The sequence below is a fragment of the Ranitomeya variabilis genome, chromosome 4, assembly GCF_051348905.1.
Source record: "Ranitomeya variabilis isolate aRanVar5 chromosome 4, aRanVar5.hap1, whole genome shotgun sequence".
NCBI lineage: Eukaryota > Metazoa > Chordata > Amphibia > Anura > Dendrobatidae > Ranitomeya > Ranitomeya variabilis.
Genome location: NC_135235.1, coordinates 639,074,028 through 639,100,134, shown reverse-complemented (window position 1 = coordinate 639,100,134; position 26,107 = coordinate 639,074,028). Strand labels below are relative to the sequence as shown.

General features: G+C 45.8%; 1 protein-coding gene across 1 annotated transcript in view; it reads left to right on the top strand.

Annotated features, from left to right (window-relative positions):
- The first annotated feature begins 2,410 nt into the window (after window positions 1-2,410).
- LOC143768155 (uncharacterized) overlaps window positions 2,411-26,107 on the top strand; it is a 65,460-nt gene continuing 41,763 nt past the window's right edge. Inside the window, exons 1-9 of the mRNA XM_077256843.1 lie at window positions 2,411-2,438; window positions 2,667-2,816; window positions 2,946-3,125; window positions 3,209-3,332; window positions 3,416-3,513; window positions 14,305-14,454; window positions 14,584-14,763; window positions 14,847-14,970; window positions 15,054-15,151. Of these exons, the coding sequence (XP_077112958.1) occupies window positions 2,412-2,438; window positions 2,667-2,816; window positions 2,946-3,125; window positions 3,209-3,332; window positions 3,416-3,513; window positions 14,305-14,454; window positions 14,584-14,763; window positions 14,847-14,970; window positions 15,054-15,151 (1,131 nt within the window). The 5' untranslated portion in view covers window position 2,411. The remainder of the gene's footprint in view (window positions 2,439-2,666; window positions 2,817-2,945; window positions 3,126-3,208; window positions 3,333-3,415; window positions 3,514-14,304; window positions 14,455-14,583; window positions 14,764-14,846; window positions 14,971-15,053; window positions 15,152-26,107) is intronic.

Genomic DNA, 26,107 nt, shown 5'->3' with positions numbered 1-26,107 from the left:
GTTACCACAGATTACTGACCTAGCATGCTGGGAGTAGTAGTTTTATATATAGTGTACAGGGTATATGTACAGAGGGAGGGGAATAGTGTGAGGAGACAGTAAAGGGGAAGAAAAGTGAGTGGGCACAGAAAACAAACTGAGTAGTGGGGGCGTAGCATGTACTTTAATTCATTACTTGTAAATAAATGTATTTTTTTCTGTTTATAATTATTGTTTATGAAACATTGTGATCAGCAGTGCTAAATGGGTGTGGTTGGGGCGTGGATATGGGTGTGACTAGTTGTGAAATGGGTGTGGTCAGGGGCGTGGCCTAAAAATTGCCGCCGCGCACTGCAACCTTTGTCCCTCTTTCCCTTCTTCAAAAGTTGGGAGGTATGAATATTAGGTATTGCCTCGTTCAGTAGAAATTGTGGAACAAATTCTGGTGCCATTTTTACCCATTTTCCAGTGGGAAAATGTAAAACTAACCCACAATCTTGGTGGTAAAAATGTAAATTATTTTTGCTTCACTTCCCAATGGTAGAAAACTATATGACACACCTGTGGTGTCAATATAATCACTGCACCCCTAGATTAATTAATTGAGAGGTTTAATTGGTAAAATGGAGTCACTTAAGGGGGGTTCTATTGTTTTGGCACCTCGGGCTCTGTCAATGTAATATTGCACCCTCAAACAAGTGCAGCAAAATCTGCACTGTAACACGGCGCTACTTTCCTTCTGAGCTTTGCACTGTGCCTCAAAAGTAGTTTTCTACCACATATGGGGTATCGTGAACTCAGGAGAATTTGGACAACAAAGTTTAGGGTCCATTTTCTCCTTTTGCCCTTATGAAAATGCAAAATATGGAGCTAAAAAAGATTTATTTGAGAAAAATGTGATTTTTTTTTTTCCACGGCTCTACGCTATAAACTTCTGTGAAGCACCTGTGGGTTCAAGGTGCTCAATACACATCTAGGTAAGTACAGTAACGAGTCTAGTTTCTGAAATGGTGTCACTTGTGGGGAGTTTACACTGTTTAGGCACATCAGGGTCGCTTCAAACGTGAAGTGGTGTTCCTCTAATTATTCCATCAAATTTTAAAGGGAACCTGTCACCCCAAAAATCGATGATGAGGTAAGCTCACCGTCATCAGGGGCTTATCTACAGCATTCTGTAATGCTGTAGACAAGCCCCCGATGTTACCTGAAAGAGGAGAAATAGAGGTTAGATTATACTCACCCAGGGCGGTCCCGCTGCGGTCCGGTCCGATGGGCGTCTCAGGTCCGCTCCGGCGCCTCCTATCTTCATTCCATGATGGGCCTCTCTGACCTTTCCGGCGCCTGCGCACTGCAGTACTTTGCTCTGCCCTCAACAGGGAAGACAAAGTACGCCTGTGCTGGAGCCGCGGCGTGAAGACCAGAAGAGGACGTCATGGAATGAAGATGGGAGGCGCTGTACCGGACCTGAGATGCCCATCAGAGCGGGACCGCCCCTAGGTGAGTATAATCTATCATCTTTTTCTCCTCTTTCAGGTAACATCGGCGGCTTATCTACAGCATTACAGAATGCTGTAGATAAGCCCCTGATGATGGTGAGCTTACCTCACCAGCGATTTTGGGGGTGACAGGTTCCCTTTAAATTCAAAAAGCCAAATGGCGCCCCTTCCCTTCCGAGCCTGGCCGTGCGCCCAAACAGTAGATTTCCCCCACATATGGGGTATCGGCATGCTCAGGAGAAATTGCACAACAAAACATATGGTCCATTTTCTTCTGTTACCCTTGCAAAAGTAAAAAAAATTAGGTCTAAATAAAATATTTTGTGAAAGAAAATTAAATGTTTATTTTTCCCTTCCAAATTCCAAAAATTCCTCTAAAGCACCTGAAGGGTGAACTGAACGTCACATCCAAACATTAACTAAGTGTGAACAGGTGCTGAACCTTGAGTCACCAACTCATATACACTCAAACAAAAAAGAGGCGAACTATAGCACCAGATGCCCAGTCCCAGCGCCACCATTGTCTGAAAGAAATGGAAAGTAAAAACTTAATTGAACAAAAATGATATCACCGAGCAGTGGAAACATTGCGCAGTCAGATGAGTCCAGATTTCTGTGCTGATTAGTGGGTCAGAATCTCATACAAGCAGCAGGAATCCATGTGTCCTTTCTGTCAGGTGCAGTAATGGCGGGAATGTGTTCTTGGCTCATCCTGGGCCCTTTATTATCTCTGGATGGATGTTTGGACATTAGGGCTTACAGGAGCATTTTGGCCAATCAAGTTCATCACTTCATGGCAGCTGTTTCCCCTACAGTAGAAGGACAATGCACCTTGTCACAATGGCCACTAGTCACAGAGGCCCCTGATCATGTGACCCCTGACTCCTCCCCTCCTGTGACCTCATCCCAGGTCCTGTGTGCACAGAACAGCCATATATGTGGTGTGCGGCTCTGCAGGTGGAGGTAGGTGCTGGAGATTCCCCATTACTGGGCGGGGGCAGGGGGCAGTAACCCCCTCAGTGCTGAGCCTGTGATAAATCTCTGTATGTGACTATAATGGGACTGTGTGTTATACCGGGGGCAGGACGGGGCCATGACTGGATGTAGTGATCATGTGACGCCGGTAACAGCTCCGGAGGTTTCTTACATGGGATCTTTATGATGTTACATCGTCATCTTCTCCCCATTCAGGTCCCTACAATATCGGATCCTCTCAGTGGAGATCTTCTATATAAGAGAATTCTCCTGAGTGACCCTACAAGGATGGATAAGGACAGGGACAAGATGGCGGAGAGGATATTACACCTCACCCTAGAGATCCTCTTCCGGCTTACTGGAGAGGTGAGAGATTCTGATGACGTCACATTACATCGTTCTTATCTATGGGAATAACAGACGGACAGAACTGGAGAGGTGAGGACTCTGGAAATGTCTGTAGTGAGGTTTATTAATGTGTCTCTCCATAACCAGGATTACACAGTAGTGAAGAAGACCTCTAGTGAGCGCTGTCAGGCCCCTGTGTCTGAGGGATGGGGAAGACCCCTGAGCCCAATCACGGGGCCTCCACCTCACCCCCTGATACATGAGGACATCAATGACCAGAAGATCCTAGAACTCACCTACAAGATGATTGAGCTGCTGACTGGAGAGGTGACACTGCTGGGAATGCTGGGACATTATACAGTAACACTATGAAGGGATCAGGGGGATGATGGTATCATTGTATGTGTCAGGTTCCTATAAGGTGTCAGGATGTCGCCGTCTATTTCTCCATGGAGGAGTGGGAGTATTTAGAAGGACACAAAGATCTGTACCAGGACGTCATGATGGAGGTTCCCCAGCCCCTCACATCACCAGGTAATAGACAGGACTAAATATACACGGCCTATAATTATCTGTATGTAAAGAATGAATTCAGTCCCTGTATGTGTTTCCTCCAGTTCTATCCAGTGAGAGGACAACACCAGAGAGATGTCCCCGTCCTCTTCTTCCACAGGACTGTAAACAAGAAGATCTCGATGTTCCTCAGGATCATAAGGTAGATGGAGAGAAGGTGTCATGAAATCTCCCCTATGATGTGTATAAGGCTATGAAGGTTTTGTGTTCAGTCTTGTTTTATCCCCCAGTATTATGCACTGAACTTACAATTTATTAGAAACACTGACAATCTCTTTATTGAAACTTTCCTGTATAGAGAATACTAATATCTAGTGTAATATTATTATTATTATTTATTGTTATAGCACCATTTATTACATGGCGCTTTACATGTGAGGAGGGGTATACATAATAAAAATAAGTACAATAATCTTAAACAATACAAGTCATAACTGGTACAGGAGGAGAGAGGACCCTGCCCGCGAAGGCTCACAATCTACAAGGGATGGGTGAGAATACAGTAGGTGAGGATAGAGCTGGTCATGCAGCGGTTTGGTCGATCGGTGGTTACTGCAGGTTGTAGGCTTGTCGGAAGAGGTGGGTCTTCAGGCTCTTTTTGAAGGTTTCGATGGTAGGCGAGAGTCTGATGTGTTGTGGTAGAGGGTTCCAGAGTAGGGGTGATACGCGAGAGAAATCTTTTATACGATTGTGGGAAGAGGAGATAAGAGGGGAGTAGAGAAGGAGATCTTGTGAGGATCGGAGGTTGCGTGTAGGTAAGTACCGGGAGACAAGGTCACAGATGCATGGAGGAGACAGGTTGTGGATGGCTTTGTACGTCATGGTTAGGGTTTTGTACTGGAGTCTCTGGGCAATGGGGAGCCAGTGAAGGGATTGACAGAGGGGAGAGGCTGGGGAGTAGCGGGAGGACAGGTGGATTAGTCGGGCAGCTGAGTTTAGAATAGATTGGAGGGGTGCGAGAGTGTTAGAGGGGAGGCCACAGAGCAGGAGGTTGCAGTAGTCAAGGCGAGAGATGATGAGGGCATGGACTAGAGTTTTTGCAGATTCTTGGTTGAGGAATGTAAGGATTCGTGAAATATTTTTGAGTTGAAGTCGGCAGGAAGTGGAAAAGGCTTGGATATGTGGTTTGAAGGAGAGATCAGCATCAAGGATTACCCCGAGGCACGGAGCTTGTGGGACTGGGGAGAGTGGGCAGCCATTTACTGTAATGGATAGGTTCGTTGGGGGGTCGCGTGAGATGGGGGAAAGATGATGAATTCTGTTTTGTCCATGTTAAGTTTCAGAAATCTAGCGGAGAAGAAGGATGAAATAGTGGACAGGCATTGAGGGATTCTGGTTAGTAGGGAGGTGATATCTGGTCCAGAGATGTAGATCTGTGTGTCATCGGCATAGAGGTGATACTGAAAGCCATGAGATTCTATGAGCTGTCCCAGGCCAAAGGTGTAAATGGAGAAGAGCAGGGGCCCTAGGACTGAACCTTGTGGGACTCCGACAGATAGGGGGCGAGGTGAGGAGGTGGTGTGTGAGTGAGAGACGCTGAATGTCCGGTCTGTTAGGTATGACGAGATCCAGGTTAGGGCCAAGTCTGTGATACCAAGGGATGAGAGGGTCTGTAATAATAGGGAATGGTCCACTGTGTCAAAGGCAGCCGACAGGTCGAGGAGGAGGAGGACAGAGTAGTGTCGCTTGCTTTTGGCTGTTAAGAGGTCATTGGTGACCTTAGTTAGGGCCGTTTCAGTGGAATGGTGTGACCGGAAGCCAGATTGTAAGCGGTCAAAGAGGGAGCAGGAAGAGAGATGGGAGGACGGTTCAAGGTAGATGTGTTGTTCCAGTAGTTTGGAGGCATAGGGGAGAAGTGATATAGGGCGATAGCTAGATACAGAGGATGGGTCAAGAGAGGGCTTTTTGAGGATAGGTGTGATGGAGGCATGTTTAAAGCTTGAGGGGAAAACACCAGTTGTTAGTGATAGGTTGAAGAGATGGGTTAGGGTTGGGATGAAGACTGGTGAGGTTTGGGATGAAGTGGAATGGGAGCGGGTCAAGTGCACAGGTGGTGAGATGCGATCTTGAGAGTACTGTGGAGAGTTGATCTTCTGTAATGGTGGAGAAGTCGGTTTTGGAGGTGGAGGGCTGGGAAGTCGGGAGGAAGGGCTCTGGGGGTTGTTGACCAGAACTGTCTTTGATGTTGTCAATCTTCTGCTTGAAAAATGAGGCAAAGTCTTAAGCTGAGATGAGTGGGGAGGGAGGAGGTGCTGGAGGACGGAGGAGAGAGTTGAAGGTGTTCAATAACTGTTTAGGGTTGTGAGACAGGGAGGATATTAGAGATGAGAAGTAGGTTTGTTTAGCTGTGGCGAGTGTGGTCTTGAAAGTAGTGAGGGACTGTTTGAATATGATGAAGTGCTCGTTGGAGTGGGATCTTTTCCATCTGCGCTCAGCAGCCCTGGAAGCTCGCCTCAGTTCTTTGGTCAGGCTGGTGTGCCAGGGCTGTCTGTTGATTTTGCGAGCTTTGGTATGTGTAAGTGGGGCAGCAGATTCCAAAACTACAGCTATTGTGGTGTTATATAGAGCGGCAGCGTCATCCGCATTGTGTAAGGAACTTATATCTGTGAGAGGGAGGAGGGATTCAGAGAATGAATGTAGGTCAAGATGTTTAAGATTTCTGCGAGGGTGTGAAAGTTTGTGGGGTGGGGATTGTAGACATGGAGTGGAGGGGGAAGAGAATGTGAGAAGGTTGTGGTCAGAGAGTGGAAGAGGTGAGTTAGAGAAGTTAGATAGGGAGCAGAGGTGGGTGAAGATGAGGTCCAGTGTGTGACCATCTTTGTGGGTGGCTGTAGAAGACCATTGAGTGAGGCCGAAGGAGGAAGTGAGAGATAGAAGTTTATTGGCAGCTGAGAGGGAAGTGTCAATGGGGATGTTGAAGTCACCCATGATGATAGTGGGGATGTCCGCGGAAAGGAAATGAAGTAGCCAGGTGGTGAAATGGTCAAAGAAGGTGGTGGCTGTCCCTGGGGGGCGGTAGATGACAGCCAGTTGGAGGTTGGAGGGGGAGTAGATGCGTACAGAGTGCACCTCAAAGGAAGGGAGGGTAACAGAGGGTGGCAGTGGGATTGGGGTGAAGGAGCAGTTATCTGACAGGAGAAAACCAACTCCTCTGCCATGTTTGCTGCTGGGGTGGGGTGTGTGAGAAAGGTGGAAGCCACCGTAAGGGAGTGCAGCAGGGGATGCTGTGTCAGAAGGGGTGAGCCAGGTTTCGGTGATGACGAGGAAGGAAAGTTTGGTAGTAACAAAAAGATCATGGATGTAGGAAAGCTTGTTACAGACAGAGCGAGCGTTCCACTGAGCTCCTGTTAGTGGGACTGGGGAAGCGGGGGCTGGGTGAATGGGTATAAGGTTAGAGAGGTTACGGAAGTTTGTGATAGAGCGTGGATGGGAGGTAGAAATGACTGTGGGAATGTGGTGAGGAGGACCAGGATTTGGAGAGATATCACCAGCAGTGAGAAGGAGCAGAGAAAGTGTTAGCAGGTGGGAGCAGGAGAGGGCATGAGGGGGCTGTCTGTGTTTGGAGGCAGAGGATTGTAGGTTAAGGAACAGTTCTGAGGAGGAGGTGAGATGGATGGGGAGGATTGAAGCAGAGATAAACAGTTCCTTACTTGGTGTGGGGATTAGGGGAGGTAGCATAAAATGAAAGATTATAGGGGTGAGAGTGAAAATAAACAGAAACATTGTTTACAGTGACTGGCCAGTTACCTTCTGTTCCCTTCAGGTTCAATTCAGGTTTTAATTCTACTGTAATCCTCACACTTCTAGGACTCACTTATAGGAAACACACTGCAGACTGAAGTAATATAATATAAAGTGATAATTTTTCATTCAGAAACACCATTAGAATGGGAATTTTGAGCACTTCAACTAGGTATGGTTGTCAGGGAAATTTTAAAAAACTCCTAACCTCTTCGGTTTTTCTTGTCAAAAGTATTAGTACTGAGAATATTGTGATTGTGGGAAAAAATACAATGAAAGGGGATCCATAGGACCTACACGATTTGTTGAGGAAGATATTAATAATATGTGAGGCAGTGACTGGTGTTACATGTGAGGGTTGCTGTTTGTTTCCGCCAGGATGTGCAAGGAGGCACATTGAGGCCATGGGAGTGTGTTGCAGTCACAGGCACTACGCCTGTAATCCTGTAATGTGATTGCAATGAAAAATAAAACTGAATATTAGTCTTGGACAAGCTCTTTGTCCAGGGCAGATGGACTTTTGTTTTGAAACTGACTACAGGATGGTAGTGTGGCCAGGGGAGCTGTGATGCCAAGCACTCACAGCGTACATAGCATAGCTGCATAGCTGTGCAGTCGCCCACGGCAACTGGTTTTGGAGTTGGGCTGGCATGTTTATTGACTGCAAACTGGAGGATATAGTTCTTGGCTGCGATCCGGGGGATATCATGTACTGTGTAATGCTGTGAGTTGGACATTAATGCTGTGAGGTGGACACTAATGCTGTCAAGTGAACACATTAAAAGACTTTTGTCTGGAACGTTGCTGGGTCACTGCCTCATCACTGCATAGCATGGATACTACTGCACTACAAATTGTAGGCAGGGCTGCCACTAGGAATTTCGGGGCCCCATACTGGCAAAATTTTCGAGGCCCCTTGTGACTCCGCCCAGGCTCCACCCTAGCCCTGCCTCCACCCCCTCAAACTGTCCACAGTCCCACCGCTCTCTCTTGAAAAAACTTCACTTCTCACCAATCACACATTAACAGTTCCCATCACCAGATCACACATATAGCCAGCAGCTTTTGTTTTAGCCAAAAGATTTTTCTAATCTGCCACCACAACAAGGCAGACTCTTTTGCCCGAGCTCTACTCTATGCTAACCTATTAAAAATTTGTTAAAATATGCAATACAATTTAGGTATATTTTTATTTATTTTTCAATTTTTAATATGACCAATAATATCATATACAAGGGACAAATACACTGCACCATGACCAGATCACATATTACCACCACATAGTGACCTGTAATACCACATACAAGGAACTCATACTGCCACACCATGTCCAGATCACATATTACCACCACAGTGACCCAATAATACCAGATACAAGAGACAAATACCACCACACTGTGACCAGACCACATATTACCACCACAGTGACCTATACCACATACAAGGAACAAATCCTGCCACACCATATCCAGATCACATATTACCATCACAATGACCGAAGAATAGCACATACAGGGAACAAATACCGCCACACCATGACCAGACCACATATTACCACCACATGGTGACGAATAATACCACATACAGGGAACAAATACCGCTACACCATGACCGGACAACATATTACCACTACATAGTGACTGAATATTAAAATACTGATCATTAATTAAAAAAACCACAATACTATCACCAAAAGGGCCATTATACACAGGAGATTTGTACTAAGTATGCAGTGTCTGTGTACAGGTAATACAGTGATCACCGGTGACATTATACACAGGAGCTCTGTATATAGTGTCAGTGTAAAAGTAATACAGTGATCACTGGTGACATTGTACACAGGACCGCTGTATATAGCATACAGTGTATAGTGTCAGTGTACAGGTAACACACTGACTCACCAGTGACGTCTCTAGGTGTATTCCTTCAGCTTCACTTTTCATCTTAATCCAGCACAGGTCGCCATCACTTCTTCCAGCCAGGGGTCGTCTCTGCAGGAAATAGCACAGTTATCTAGAGCTCCGCTTGCAGAACACATTACTTAATTTTACTTAACATAGTGTCGCTCTGCACAGTAACAGGACCCCCCCATTTAAAACAGTATCCTCAAAAAATAAAATAAATACATCACTGCAGTAATAATATCCCTTAATTAGCCTTAATGATCTTGCCCCATCTGTCCCCATGATTCTTCTCCATCTATCCCCATGATCCTGTCCCATCTGTCCCCATGATCCTGCCCCATCTGTCCCCATGATTCTGTCCCATGATCCTACCACCCCATCTGTCTCCATCGTATCCATCCTGCCCCCGTGTCTCACATTCTGCTGTCTCCTATCCTGCTCCCGTGTCTCACATCCTGCCCCCCGTGTCTCACATTCTTCCCCGTGTCTCACATTCTTCCCCGTGTCTCACATTCTGCCTCCCTGTGTCTCACATCCTGCCCCCCTGTGTCTTACATCCTGCCCCTTGTCTCATTCTGCCCCCTGTGTACCACATTTTCCCCTGTGTTGTTTCCATTCCTTCTCCCTGTGTTTTCATTCTTCCCCCTGTGTTCTTTCCATTCCTGCCTCGTGTTATTTCCATTCCTGCCCCGTGTTTTCATTCTACCCCCTGTGTTGTCTTCATTCTGCCCCCTGTGTTGTTTCCATTCCTGCCCCGTGTTTTCATTCTGCCTCATATGTTGTTTTCATTCTGCCCCGTGTTTTCATTCTGCCCTCCGTGTTTTCATTCTGCCCCGTGTTGTTTCCATTCCTGCCCCGTGTTTTCATTCTGCCCCTATGTTGTTTTAATTATGCCCCTGTGTTTCCATTCCTGCCCCCTGTGTTTTCATTCTGCCCTGTATTGTTTTCATTCTGCCCCATGTGTTGATTCCATTCCTGCCCTGTGTTTTCATTCTGCCCCCCGTGTTTTCATTCTGCCCGTGTTGTTTCCATTCCTGCCCCGTGTTTTCATTCTGCCCCCTGTGCTGTTTTCATTCTGCCCCTGTGTTGTTTCCATTCCTGCCCCATGTTTTCATTCTGCCCCCTGTGTTGTCTTAATTCTGCCCCCTGTGTTGTCTTCATTCTGCCCCCTGTGTTGTTTTCATTCTGCCCCGTGTTTTCATTCTGCCCCGTGTTGTTTTCATTCTTCCCCCTGTGTTGTCTTCATTCTGCCCCTATGTTGTTTTAATTATGCCCCTGTGTTTCCATTCCTGCCCCCTGTGTTTTCATTCTGCCCTGTATTGTTTTCATTCTGCCCCATGTGTTGTTTCCATTCCTGCCCTGTGTTTTCATTCTGCCCCCCGTGTTTTCATTCTGCCCGTGTTGTTTCCATTCCTGCCCCGTGTTTTCATTCTGCCCCCTGTGCTGTTTTCATTCTGCCCCTGTGTTGTTTCCATTCCTGCCCCATGTTTTCATTCTGCCCCCTGTGTTGTCTTCATTCTGCCCCCTGTGTTGTCTTCATTCTGCCCCCTGTGTTGTTTTCATTCTGCCCCGTGTTTTCATTCTGCCCCGTGTTGTTTTCATTCTTCCCCCTGTGTTGTCTTCATTCTGCCCCTATGTTGTCTTCATTCTGCCCCCTATGTTGTCTTCATTCTGCCCCGTGTTTTAATTCTGCTCCCGATGTTTTCTTCATTCTGCCCCCTGTGTTTTCTTCATTCTGCCCCCTGTGTTTTCTTCATTCTGCCCCCTGTGTTTTCTTCATTCTGCCCCCTGTGTTTTCTTCATTCTGCCCCGTGTTTTCTTCATTCTCCCCCCTGTTTTCTTCATTCTGCCCCCTGTGTTTTCTTCATTCTGCCCCCTGTGTTTTCTTCATTCTGCCCCCGTGTTGTTTTCATTCTGCCCCGTGTTTTTATTCTGCCCCGTGTTGTTTTCATTCTGCCATCGGTGTTTTCTTCATTCTGCCCCCTGTGTTTTCATTCTTCCCCCTGTGTTGTCTTCATTCTGCCCCCTGTGTTTTCTTTATTCTGCCCCCTGTTTTCATTCTGCCCCCCTGTGTTTTTTTTCATTCTGACCCCTGTGTTTTCTTCATTCTGCCCCCTGTGTTTTCTTCATTCTGCCCCCTGTGTTGTTTCCATTCCTGCCCCGTGTTTTCATTCTGCCTCATATGTTGTTTTCATTCTGCCCCGTGTTTTCATTCTGCCCTCCGTGTTTTCATTCTGCCCCGTGTTATTTTCATTCTGCCCCTATGTTGTTTTAATTATGCCCCTGTGTTTCCATTCCTGCCCCCTGTGTTTTCATTCTGCCCTGTATTGTTTTCATTCTGCCCCATGTGTTGTTTCCATTCCTGCCCTGTGTTTTCATTCTGCCCCCGTGTTTTCATTCTGCCCGTGTTGTTTCCATTCCTGCCCCGTGTTTTCATTCTGCCCCCTGTGCTGTTTTCATTCTGCTCGTGTTGTTTTCATTCTGCCCCTGTGTTGTTTCCATTCCTGCCCCATGTTTTAATTCTGCCCCCCTGTGCTGTCTTCATTCTGCCCCCTGTGTTGTCTTCATTCTGCCCCCTGTGTTGTTTTCATTCTGCCCCGTGTTTTCATTCTGCCCCGTGTTGTTTTCATTCTTCCCCCTGTGTTGTCTTCATTCTGCCCCTATGTTGTCTTCATTCTGCCCCCTATGTTGTCTTCATTCTGCCCCGTGTTTTAATTCTGCTCCCGGTGTTTTCTTCATTCTGCCCCCTGTGTTTTCTTCATTCTGCCCCGTGTTTTCTTCATTCTGCCCCGTGTTTTCTTCATTCTCCCCCCTGTTTTCTTCATTCTGCCCCCTGTGTTTTCTTCATTCTGCCCCCTGTGTTTTCTTCATTCTGCCCCCTGTGTTTTCTTCATTCTGCCCCCTGTGTTTTCTTCATTCTGCCCCTGTGTTGTTTTCATTCTGCCCCGTGTTTTTATTCTGCCCCGTGTTGTTTTCATTCTGCCATCAGTGTTTTCTTCATTCTTCCCCCTGTGTTGTCTTCATTCTGCCCCTTGTGTTTTCTTCATTCTGCCCCTTGTGTTTTCTTCATTCTGCCCCCTGTGTTTTCTTCATTCTGCCCCCTGTGTTTTCTTCATTCTGCCCCCTGTGTTGTCTTCATTCTGCCCCCTGTGTTTTCTTCATTCTGCCCCCTGTGTTTTCTTCATTCTGCCCCCTGTGTTTTCTTCATTCTGCCCCCTGTGTTTTCTTCATTCTGCCCCCTGTGTTTTCTTCATTCTGCCCCCTGTGTTTTCTTCATTCTGCCCCCTGTGTTTTCTTTATTCTGCCCCCTGTTTTCATTCTGCCCCCCTGTGTATTTTTTCATTCTGCCCCCTGTTTTCTTCATTCTCCCCCCTGTGTTTTCTTCATTCTGCCCCTTGTGTTTTCTTCATTCTGCCCCTTGTGTTTTCTTCATTCTGCCCCTTGTGTTTTCTTCATTCTGCCCCCTGTGTTTTCTTTATTCTGCCCCTTGTGTTTTCTTCATTCTGCCCCCTGTGTTTTCTTCATTCTGCCCCCTGTGTTGTTTTCATTCTGCCCCGTGTTTTTATTCTGCCCCGTGTTGTTTTCATTCTGCCATCAGTGTTTTCTTCATTCTTCCCCCTGTGTTGTCTTCATTCTGCCCCTTGTGTTTTCTTCATTCTGCCCCTTGTGTTTTCTTCATTCTGCCCCCTGTGTTTTCTTCATTCTGCCCCCTGTGTTGTCTTCATTCTGCCCCCTGTGTTTTCTTCATTCTGCCCCCTGTGTTTTCTTCATTCTGCCCCCTGTGTTTTCTTCATTCTGCCCCCTGTGTTTTCTTCATTCTGCCCCCTGTGTTTTCTTTATTCTGCCCCCTGTTTTCATTCTGCCCCCCTGTGTATTTTTTCATTCTGCCCCCTGTTTTCTTCATTCTCCCCCCTGTGTTTTCTTCATTCTCCCCCCTGTGTTTTCTTCATTCTGCCCCTTGTGTTTTCTTCATTCTGCCCCTTGTGTTTTCTTCATTCTGCCCCCTGTGTTTTCTTTATTCTGCCCCTTGTGTTTTCTTCATTCTGCCCCCTGTGTTTTCTTCATTCAGCCCCCCCTTGTGTTTTTTTCATTCTGCCCCCTGTGTTTTCTTCATTCTGCCCCCTGTGTTTTCTTCATTCTGCCCCGTGTTGTTTTCATTCTGCCCCCTGTGTTTTCTTCATTCTGCCCCCTGTGTTGTCTTCATTCTGCCCCCTGTGTTTTCTTCATTCTGCCCCCTGTGTTTTCTTTATTCTGCCTTCTGTGTCTCCAATCTGCCCCGGGCTTGCCGCATTCAGTGTAAAAAAACCCCCACTTTCTTCTTACCTGGCCGGGCTCCAGCACCGACGTCCATCCCAGACATTTCAGTGCGGACTCGACGGCGAATGACAATGACGTCATACGCCGGTGACGTGCGTGCTGACGTCAGCTGCCAGCCTCCGATTGGCTGGTGGCTTTAACTATTGCCTTGCGGGCCCTCAAAACAATAGAACCTGCGTCTCCGAGCCCGGGGCCGGGCTCGATGGGCAGATGAGACAGGGCCTGATGCGGGCCCCCTCTGCCCACCAGGCCCCATATGCCAGTCAGGGCAGTAATGCCCTCATGGCGGCCATGATTGTAGGTAGTGCACAGTGTTGTAAATTTTAACTGACTACAGGACTGTTGTCCATCTAATGTGTTTGAAATCACTCATTTTTCCTTGGCACAGATGGGCTATAACCTCAGATGAACAGTTCCTGTGCCACCATCTATCAGGTGTCATCATTTCAGGCTGGTGGAGGTAGAGTAATGGCGGGGGATTTTTTCTTGGATCATCCTGGATCCTTTGTTATCTGTGGATGGATGTTTGGACATTAGGGCTTACAGAAGCATTTTGGCCAATCAAGTTCATCACTTCATGGCAGCTGTTTCCCCTACCCTAGAAGAACAGTGTACCATGTCACAATGGCCATTAGTCAGAGGCCCCTGATCATGTGACCCCATCGACTCCTCCCCTTCTGTGACCTCAGCACTGGTCCTGTGCGCACAGAACAGCCATATATGTGGTGTGCGGCTCTGCAGGTGGAGGTAGGTGCTGGAGATTCCCCATTACTGGGCGGGGGCAGGGGACATTAACCCCCTCAGTGCTGAGCCTGTGATAAATCTCTATGACTATAATGGGACTGTGTGTTATACCGGGGGCAGGACGGGGCCATGACTGGATGTAGTGATCATGTGACGCCGGTAACAGCTCCGGAGATTTCTTACATGGGATCTTTATGATGTTACATCGTCATCTTCTCCCCATTCAGGTCCCTACAATACTGGATCCTCTCAGTGGAGATCTTCTATATAAGAGAATTCTCCTGAGTGACCCTACAAGGATGGATAGGGACAGGGACAAGATGGCGGAGAGGATCTTACACCTCACCCTAGAGATCCTCTTCCGGCTTACTGGAGAGGTGAGAGATTCTGATGACGTCACATTACATCATTCTTATCTATGGGAATACCAGATGGACAGAACTGGAGAGGTGAGGACTCTGGGAATGTCTGTAGTGAGGTTTATTAATGTGTCTCTCCATAATTAGGATTACACAGTAGTGAAGAAGACCTCTAGTGAGCGCTGTCAATCCCTTGTGTCTGAGGGATGGGGAAGACCCCTGAGCCCAATCATGGGGCCTCCACCTTACAGCCTGATACATGAGGACATCAATGACCAGAAGATCCTAGAACTCATCTACAAGATGATTGAGCTGCTGACTGGAGAGGTGACACTGCTGGGAATGCTGGGACATTATACAGTAACGCTATGGAGGGATCGGGGGGATGACGGTATCATTGTATGTGTCAGGTTCCTATAAGGTGTCAGGATGTCGCCATCTATTTCTCCATGGAGGAGTGGGAGTATTTAGAAGGACACAAAAATCTGTACAAGGACGTCATGATGGAGGTTCCCCAGCCCCTCACATCACCAGGTAATACACAGGACTAAATACACACAGCCTATAATTATCTGTATGTAAAGAATGAATTCAGTCCCTGTATGTGTTTCCTCCAGTTCTATCCGGTAAGAGGACAACACCAGAGAGATGTCCCCGTCCTCTTCTTCCACAGGACATTAAACAAGAAGATCCCACTGTTCCTCAGGATCATAAGGTAGATGGAGAGAAGGTGTCATGAGGTCTACACTATGATGTGTATAAGGCTGTGAAGGTTTTGTGCTCAGTCTTGTTTTATCCCCCAGTATTATGCACTGAACTGACAATTTATTAGAAACACTGACACTTTCTTTATTGAAACTTTCCTGCATAGAGAATACTAATAACTAGTGTAATATAAAATAAAGTGATCATTTTTCAGTGTGAAACCACATTAGAATGTGAATTTTGAGCACTTCACCTAGGCATGGTTGTTAGGGAAATTTTGAAAAATTCCTAACCTCTTCAGTTTTTCTTGTCAGAAGTATTAGTACTGAGAATATTGTGATTGAGGGAAAAAATGCAATGAAAGGGGATCCATAGGACATAATCGATTTGTTGAGGAAGATATTAATGATATGTGAGGAAGTGACAAGTGTTACATGTGAGGGTCACTGTATGTTCCCCCCAGGATGCGCATGGAGGCGTATTGAGGCCATGGGAGTGCATTGCAGTCACAGGTGTAGCTGTGATTGCAATAAAAAATGAAAGTGAGTGTTAGGCTGGTTTCACATTTGTGTTTTTTGCCGCTGCGTTTTAGCGCAAAGAAACGCATGCGTTTTTTTTCCTATATTTAACATTAAAAATGCATGCGTTTTTTTGTATGCGTTTTGCCACGTTTGACGACACATGCGTCTTTTCTATGCTTGCGTTTTGTTGCAGAAATGCAACATGTAGTAATTTCTAGAGGTGTTTTTTTGCCGCAAAAAAACGCATGCGTTTTATTGCGGCAAAAAAAGTATTGCTGTCTATGTAAACGCATGCGTTTTTAAGCACATGCGTTTGGTTGCATTTTAAACGCATGCGTTTCAATAGAAAAAAACAAGAATACACACTGATAAGCCACCCCCCAACATCAAGGTGATAAAGGGATCCAAACACTAACCCTAACCCTAGGGATCCTAACCCTGTTATGATCCGGTGACTTTGAAGCCGCATGACCTTTCTCTGGAGTAGGTGGAAACTGTACTGACCGCAAAACCTGAACTAACACCGCAACTAGAAGTAGCCGTGGGGTGTGCCTAACAAACCCTAGACACCTCGACACAGCCGGAGGACTAAATACCCCTATAGATGGAAATAGGAATACTAGCTTGCCTCAGAGCAGAACCCCAAAGGATAGGCAGCCCCCCACGAATATTGACTGTGAGTAGGAGAGGAAAGACACACGCAGGCAGAAAACAGGATTCAGCAAAAGAGGCCACTCTAGCTAAATAGGGAAAGATAGGACAGAATACTAAGCGGTCAGTATTAAAACCCTTCCAAAAATTTCCACAGCAGATAATACAAAAAGTTCCACAATCTAACTAAAGACATGGAATGTATATCTGCCACTCCAGAGAACCCAACAAGACTGAGAAAATACTGACACAATCAAGGCTGGACAAAAAAACAATGAATAGCACAGAATTATTAAGCACACAGCATGTGTGCCACAGAAACAAAACCGGACACTTATCTTTGCTGATTTGGCAGTAAGGCAGAAGGAACCAAACAAGGACCAAAACCTCCCAACAACCATGGACAACTGGCAAGGACTAATGGATCCTGCACGCCTAAATACCCCAGTCAGAACTGCAATCAGCAGATACACCTGACCAGGACTGCAACCCAGGGACAACTGCATTACCACCTACAACCACCGGAGGGAGCCCAAAAGCAGAATTCACAACAGTACCCCCCCCCTTGAGGAGGGGTCACCGAACCCTCACCAGAGCCCCCAGGCCGATCAGGACGAGCCAGATGAAAAGCATGAACCAAATCAGCAGCATGGACATCAGAGGCAAAAACCCAAAAATTATCCTCCTGGCCATAACCCTTACATTTGACAAGATACTGAAGCCTCCGCCTCGAAAAACGAAAATCCAAAATCTTCTCAACCACATACTCCAACTCCCCGTCAACCAACACAGGGGCCGGAGGATCAACAGAGGGAACAACGGGTACCACATATTTCCGCAATAAAGATCTTGTTATGACCCCAATGGCGAGGGTCTCAGAGGAACGTGGAAGTCTGCAGAATACAAAAATCCAGCTCATAGGGCAGTGGTAACTGGGTTGACCATATATCTACTCCTAACGCCAACACTAGAAGTAGCCGGGGATCATTCCTACGTTGATTCTAGATGACACGCGCCAGCCGGAGAATCTAGCTACCCCTAGTAGAGGAAAACAAAGACCTTTCTTGCCTCCAGAGAAGGGGACCCCAAAGCTGGATAGAAGCCCCCCACAAATAATGACGGTGAGGTAAGAGGAAATGACAAACACAGAAATGAACCAGGTTTAGCACAGAGAGGCCCGCTTACTGATAGCAGAATAAAGAAAGGTAACTTATATGGTCAACAAAAACCCTATCAAAATCCACACTGGAAATTCAAGAACCCCCGAACCGTCTAACGGTCCGGGGGGAGAACACCAGCCCCCTAGAGCTTCCAGCAAAGGTCAGGATATAGATTTGGAACAAGCTGGACAAAAATACAAAACCAAAACAAATAGCAAAAAGCAAAAGGCAGACTTAGCTGATATAACTGGAACCAGGATCAGTAGACAAGAGCACAGCAGACTAGCTCTGATAACTACGTTGCCAGGCATTGAACTGAAGGTCCAGGGAGCTTATATAGCAACACCCCTAACTAACGACCCAGGTGCGGATAAAAGGAATGACAGAAAAACCAGAGTAAAAAAACTAGTAACCACTAGAGGGAGCCAAAAGCAAATTCACAACAGATCTATAGAAGACATTATGGATAGCAAAAGAGGCCGGAAGCGCCAATCGAAAAGACACCGGATTAATAATCCCAGAAATCCTATAAGGACCAATAAACCGAGGCTTAAACTTAGGAGAAGAAACCTTCATAGGAACATGATGGGAAGACAACCAGACCAGATCCCCAACCTGAAGCCGGGAACCAACACACCGACGACGGTTAGCAAAACGTTCAGCCTCCTCCTGAGACAACACCAAATTGTCCACCACATGAGCCCAAATCTGCTGCAACCTGTCAACCACAGAATCCACACCAGGACAGTCAGAAGGCTCAACCTGCCCAGAAGAAAAACGAGGATGAAAACCAAAATTACAAAAAAAAGGCGAAACCAAAGTAGCTGAACTAGCCCGATTATTAAGGGCAAACTCGGCCAATGGCAAAAAGGCCACCCAATCATCCTGATCAGCAGACACAAAGCATCTCAAAGAAGTCTCCAAGGTCTGATTAGTTCACTCGGTTTGGCCATTTGAGGATGAAATGCAGAGGAAAAAGATAAATCAATGCCCAGCCTAGCACAAAAGGCCCGCCAAAACCTAGAAACAAACTGGGAACCTCTGTCAGACACAATATTCTCCGGAATACCATGCAAACGAACCACATGCTGAAAAGACAGCGAAACCAAATCTGAAGAGGAAGGCAATTTAGGCAAAGGCACCAAATGAACCATCTTAGAGAACCGGTCACAAACAACCCAGATAACCGACATCCTCTGAGAAACCGGAAGATCAGAAATAAAATCCATAGAAATATGCGTCCAGGGCCTCTCAGGGACTGGCAATGGCAAAAGCAACCCACTAGCACGGGAACAACAAGGCTTGGCCCGCGCACAAGTCCCACAGGACTGCACAAAAGAACGCACATCACGTGATAAAGAAGGCCACCAAAAGGACCTACCACCCAAGTCTCTGGTACCTAAAATACCAGGATGACCAGCCAACACAGAACAGTGAACCTCAGAAATCACTCTACTAGTCCATCTGTCAGGAACAAACAGTTTCCCCACTGGACAGCGATCAGGTCTGTCAGCCTGAAATTCCTGAATAACCCGTCGTAAATCAGGGGAAATGGCAGAAAGAACCACACCTTCTTTCAGAATGCCGACCGGTTCAAGGACCTCAGGAGAATCAGGCAAAAAACTCCTAGAAAGGGCATCAGCCTTAATATTCTTAGAACCCGGAAGATACGAGACCACAAAATCAAAACGGGAAAAAAACAAGGACCATCGAGCCTGTCTAGGATTCAGCCGTTTGGCAGACTCGAGGTAAATCAAATTCTTATGATCGGTCAAGACCACAATTCGGTGCTTAGCTCCCTCAAGCCAATGTCGCCACTCCTCAAACGCCCACTTCATAGCCAACAACTCCCGATTGCCGACATCATAATTGCGTTCAGCAGGCGAAAATTTACGGGAAAAGAATGCACACGGTTTCATCAAGGAACCAACAGGATCCCTCTGGGACAAAACGGCCCCTGCAACAATCTCAGAAGCGTCAATCTCAACCTGAAACGGAAGAGAAACATCCGGTTGGCGCAACACCGGAGCAGAAGTAAATCGACGTTTAAGCTCCTGAAAGGCAGAAACAGCCGCAGAGGACCAATTCGCCACATCAGCGCCTTTCTTCGTCAAATCGGTCAAGGGTTTAACCACGCTGGAAAAGTTAGCAATGAAACAGCGATAAAAATTTGCAAAACCCAAAAATTTCTGAAGGCTCTTTACGGACGTGGGTTGAATCCAATCATGAATGGCCTGAACCTTAACCGGATCCATCTCAATAGATGAAGGAGAAAAAATTAAACCCAAAAAAGAAACCTTCTGCACCCCAAAGAGACACTTAGACCCCTTCACAAACAAAGCATTGTCACGAAGGATCTGAAGTACCATCCTGACCTGTTCCACATGAGACTCCCAATCATCAGAAAAAATCAAAATATCGTCCAAATATACAATCAAGAATTTATCAATATAAGTCCGGAAGATATCATGCATAAAAGATTGAAAAACAGATGGAGCATTAGTGAGCCCGAACGGCATCACAAGGTATTCAAAATGGCCTTCGGGCGTATTGAACGCAGTTTTCCATTCATCACCCTGCTTAATACGAACAAGATTATACGCCCCCCGAAGGTCAATCTTCGTAAACCAACTATCCCCCTTAATCCTAGCAAACAAATCGGAAAGCAAAGGTAAAGGGTATTGAAACTTGACCGTGATCTTATTCAAGAGGCGATCAATACAGGGTCTCAAGAAGCCATCCTTCTTAGCAACAAAAAAAAATCCCGCTCCCATCGGTGAAGAAGATGGCCGAATATGCCCTTTCTCCAAAGACTCCTTAACATAACTCTGCATAGCGGTATGTTCAGGCACAGACAGGTTGAAGAGTCGGCCCTTAGGAAACGTACAGCCTGGAATCAAATCAATCGCACAATCACAATCCCTGTGCGGTGGAAGAGAATTGGACTTGGGCTCATCGAATACATCCTGAAAATCAGACAAAAACTCTGGAATTTCGGAAGAGGAAGAAGAGGAGATGGACATTAAAGGAACATCATTATGAACCCCCTGACAACCCCAACTAGTCACAGACATAGACTTCCAATCCAACACAGGATTATGTACCTGCAACCACGGAAAACCCAGCACGATAGCATCATGTAAATTATGCAATACCAGAAATCGACAATCTTCCTGATGGGCAGGCACCATGCGCATAGTCACCTGTGTCCACAACTGGGGCTTATTTTTAGCCAAAGGTGTAGCATCAATGCCCCTTAAAGGAATAAGGTTCTGCAAAGGCTGCAAGGGAAAACCACAACGCCTGGCAAACTCAAAGTCCATTAAGTTCAAAGCGGCGCCTGAATCCACAAACGCCATGACAGAAAAAGATGACAATGAGCAGATCAAGGACACAGATAACAGAAATTTAGGTTGTACAGTACTGATGGTAAATGAACTAGCAATCCTCTTTGTCCGCTTAGGGCAGACTGAAATGACATGAGAAGCGTCGCCACAATAATAACACAACCTATTCTGACGTCTTAGTCCTTGTCGTTCTGTTCTAGACAGAATCCTATCACACTGCATTGGCTCAGGACTCTGTTCTGAGGACAACGCCACAGCGCGCACAGTTCTGCGCTCCCGCAAGCGTCGATCAATCTGAAAGGCCAAAGACATAGAATCACTCAGACCGACAGGCGTGGGAAACCCCACCATAACATCTTTAACGGATTCAGAAAGACCCTTTCTAAAAATTGCCGCCAAAGCATCATCATTCCATTTAGTCAACACAGACCATTTTCTGAATTTCTGACAATACAATTCTGCCGCCTCTTGACCCTGAGATAGGGCCAACAAGGTCTTCTCCGCTTGATTCACAGAATTAGGTTCATCATATAATAGTCCTAAAGCCTGAAAAAAGGAATCTACATTAAGCAAAGCCGGATTCCCAGATTCCAGGGAAAATGCCCAATCCTGTGGATCACCACGCAGCAGGGAAATGATGATTTTAAACTGCTGAATGGAATCACCAGAGGATCGAGGTCTCAAAGCAAAAAACAGTTTACAGTTGTTTTTAAAACTCAAAAATTTGGACCTGTCACCAAAAAACAAATCAGGAGTAGGAATCTTCGGCTCTAAAACAGGAGTCTGAACAATATAATCAGAAATTCCCTGTACCCTAGCAGCAAGCTGGTCTACACGAGAAGCTAATTCCTGAACATCCATGCTAACACAAGACTCCTTAGCCACCCAGAGAAAAAGAGGGAAGAAAAGGCAAAGCAAACTACAGAAAAAAAAATGACTCAACACCTTTCTTCCCTTCTTCTGAGATGCATTTAACTCATTAGTGGCCAGTTGTACTGTTATGATCCGGTTACTTTGGAGCCGCATGAACTTTCTCTGGAGTAGGTGGAAACTGTACTGACCACAAAACCTGAACTAACACTGCAACTAGAAGTAGCCGTGGGGTGTGCCTAACAAACCCTAGACACCTCGACACAGCCGGAGGACTAAATAACCCTATAGATGGAAATAGGAATACTAGCTTGCCTCAGAGCAGAACCCCAAAGGATAGGCAGCCCCCCACGAATATTGACTGTGAGTAGGAGAGGAAAGACACACGCAGGCAGAAAACAGGATTCAGCAAAAGAGGCCACTCTAGCTAAATAGGGAAAGATAGGACAGAATACTAAGCGGTCAGTATTAAAACCCTTCCAAAAATATCCACAGCAGATAATACAAAAAGTTCCACAATCTAACTAAAGACATGGAATGTATATCTGCCACTCCAGAGAATCCAACAAGACTGAGAAAATACTGACACAATCTAGGCTGGACAAAAAAAACAATGAATAGCACAGAATCATTAAGCACACAGCATGTGTGCCACAGAAACAAAACCAGACACTTATCTTTGCTGATTTGGCAGTAAGTTCACTGACAACCAGCACTAAATAACCAGATAAATCTTAGTACATAATAAAACATAACATTTATTATAGATAGGAATAAAAACAACAATCACGACCTAAAAAACGTCCACTGTTTGGCTGAAGAAAAGATACAGGGTGCATAGAGTCCCTAATGCCTGACTATCTATACCCTACCCTGCTGCGGAGGTTGGCACCCTATAAATCCTGCGCAATGGCGCCCCCGCTCAACGTAGGCTCTCCCTAACTCACCCTGAGAAACCCTCAAGTGTGAGAAAAAATAGATAGACAAACAGCAGACCATGCAAACAGACAAACAAATAAATCAGTGTGCTATATAATAGGGGCACTGAATAATGATAAAGTGCAAAAGTGCTGTAATAAATTTTCAATAACACGCACTATAATTGCACATATCCCCATACGGCCTATAGCCTTATACTCTGTACCTAAATGCTCACTACCTGCCTGCGGGGGTTGGCACCCTAAATATCCTGCGCAATTGGCGCCCCCGCTCCCGTCGTCTGGCCCTAGTAAGCCCTACTACTGCCAATCGGCCAAAAAAACAAAAAATACAAAAAGGCAGGCCGAGCGTACAGTACTTAATGTAAATACACCATAGCACCCAAATATAAACAAATACAACTAAAGCAATTTGCATCAAATCCCCAGTGTCTTAAATAATGCATAAACACAGCACAATAAATATGCTCATCTCAGTATGTTTATCTCGACGCGTTTCTCCAAGATCGGTTCATCAGGAGACATACTAGAGAAATAGAGAACTTATCTGAGTGAAGGGTAAGAGGATAAATCACTTCAGAGGAGGTGTACGATATTGTAGTGGGGAACAATGTCCATCCCTGACCACCAGTTCATAACAGCCTTGCGTATATGATATACACTCCGCTTTATAAATCTAACCTCCTCGTGCCAATCAGCGTCCCACGGTGCCCGCCAGTACAATCACTTCCGGGTTCTTACCCTGATGCAAGGGATTACTCACTGCGCAAGTGCCAGTCTGCGGCTGTCTTCCCATAGGCGCTTCTCGCTTGAAACGCTAATGCGTGTCATTATGCGCATGCCCTATAGCTTCTCACTTGAAACGCAAATGCGTGTCATTCTGTGCAGGCCCCATAGCTCCATGTCAGCAAGAGGCGGTCGCTGTATAAATACATCAGTGTTACAAAAATGACGTTCATTGGAACGCAACAGCGTGCCGCACCGCGCAGACGCACTAGCGCTTATAAACCATACTTCTATACAATCAAAATCTTAAATTAAAGCGTTACCAAGAAGCCTAAATTACTTAAAAAAGACCACCATTAAGCAATAAAGTACACACGACGCTGAAAAGAGATATTAACTATTAACCTCCCTACCATTAATTAGACCGTGCACTACAACATGAGTTATTAAATAAAATTAATAGAAAGATAACGACCGACCCCTTTCTTGGGACAATGGGTCATGGGTTTATATTCCAAAAGGGATTCTCAATAAGGAAAAGGGGGGGCAGAAACTAATACAAAGCAACCGAATTGCAATTGATCGTTCAAGCCCTGTGGCTTAATACTCTTCATCCGAAATATCCGTTTTGCTTCCTTTTGCAAAATTAAACGGTCCCAGTCTCCACCTCTTACCGGTGGTGTGACCACTTTAATCACTGAGAAACTACAACATTTTAAATCCCCCCCCCATGTACCTCCCTAATGTGGTTGGCAATAGGGGTATCTCTTCCATTTAAAATGTCTCCTACATGTTCGCCCACCCTCCTGCGCAACTCCCGTTTCGTTTTGCCCACATAATCCATAGGGCAGCTGCACTGGAATAGGTAGACCTCCCCTTCCGTCCTGCAATTAGCAAATTGCCTCATATCATAGATTTTACCAGTACAGGAGCTCACAAAAGTACAGCTCCCGCATTTAAAGGTGCCATTCTGTCTTCTTTCCAACCAGATGGGAGACTTTAGTGGGCTTAAACCCACTAAAGGGCCGCCCAATAGTGGCTGGGATTGATTCACTTACACAGGACACGAGTGTGTATATTGATAGAGTGTTAAGACCTTTTGTGGTTGCATTACCCTCTTATGTTAGGGACTCCTCGGATCTCCTCCTCAGGCTTGAGGCTATAGTCCTTAGTGATGATGTGTGTTTTGCCTCCATAGATGTGGAGGCGCTTTATAGTACCGGTAAGAGGTGGAGACTGGGACCATTTAATTTTGCAAAAGGAAGCAAAATGGATATTTCGGATGAAGAGTATTAAGCCACAGGGCTTGAACGATCAATTGCAATTCGGTTGATTTGTATGAGTTTCTGCCCCCCCTTTTCCTTATTGAGAATCCCTTTTGGAATATAAACCCATGACCCATTGTCCCAAGAAAGGGGTCGGTCGTTATCTTTCTATTAATTTTATTTAATAACTCATGTTGTAGTGCACGGTCTAATTAATGGTAGGGAGGTTAATAGTTAATATCTCTTTTCAGCGTCGTGTGTACTTTATTGCTTAATGGTGGTCTTTTTTAGGTAATTTAGGCTTCTTGGTAACGCTTTAATTTAAGATTTTGATTGTATAGAAGTATTTTTTATAAGCGCTAGTGCGTCTGCGCGGTGCGGCACGCTGTTGCGTTCCAATGAACGTCATTTTTGTAACACTGATGTATTTATACAGCGACCGCCTCTTGCTGATATGGAGCTATGGGGCCTGCGCAGAATGACACGCATTTGCGTTTCAAGTGAGAAGCTATAGGGCATGCGCATAATGATACACATTAGTGTTTCAAGCGAGAAGCGCCTATGGGAAGACAGCCGCAGACTGGCATTTGCGCAGAGAGTAATCCCTTGCATCAGGGTAAGAACCCGGAAGTGATTGTACTGGCGGGCACCGTGGGACGCTGATTGGCACGAGGAGGAGGTTAGATTTATAAAGCGGAGTGTATATCATATACGCAAGGCTGTTATGAACTGGTGGTCAGGGATGGACATTGTTCCCCACTACAATATCGTACACCTCCTCTGAAGTGATTTATCCTCTTACCCTTCACTCAGATAAGTTCTCTATTTCTCTAGTATGTCTCCTGATGAACCGATCTAGGGGAAACGCGTCGAGATAAACATACTGAGATGAGCATATTTATTGTGCTGTGTTTATGCATTATTTAAGATACTGGGGATTTGATGCAAATTGCTTTAGTTGTATTTGTTTATATTTGGGTGCTATGGTGTATTTACATTAAGTACTGTACGCTCGGCCTGCCTTTTTGTATTTTTTGTTTTTTTGGCAGTAGTAGGGCTTACTAGGGCCAGACAACGGGAGCGGGGGCGCCAATTGCGCAGGATATTTAGGGTGCCAACCCCCACAGGCAGGTAGTGAGCATTTAGGTACAGAGTATAAGGCTATAGGCCGTATGGGGATATGTGCAATTATAGTGCGTGTTATTGAAAATTTATTACAGCACTTTTGCACTTTATCATTATTCAGTGCCCCTATTATATAGCACACTGATTTATTTGTTTGTCTGTTTGCATGGTCTGCTGTTTGTCTATCTATTTTTTCTCACACTTGAGGGTTTCTCAGGGTGAGTTAGGGAGAGCCTACGTTGAGCGGGGGCGCCATTGCGCAGGATTTATAGGGTGCCAACCTCCGCAGCAAGGTGGGGTATAGATAGTCAGGCATTAGGGACTCTATGCACCCTGTATCTTTTCTTCAGCCAAACAGTGGAC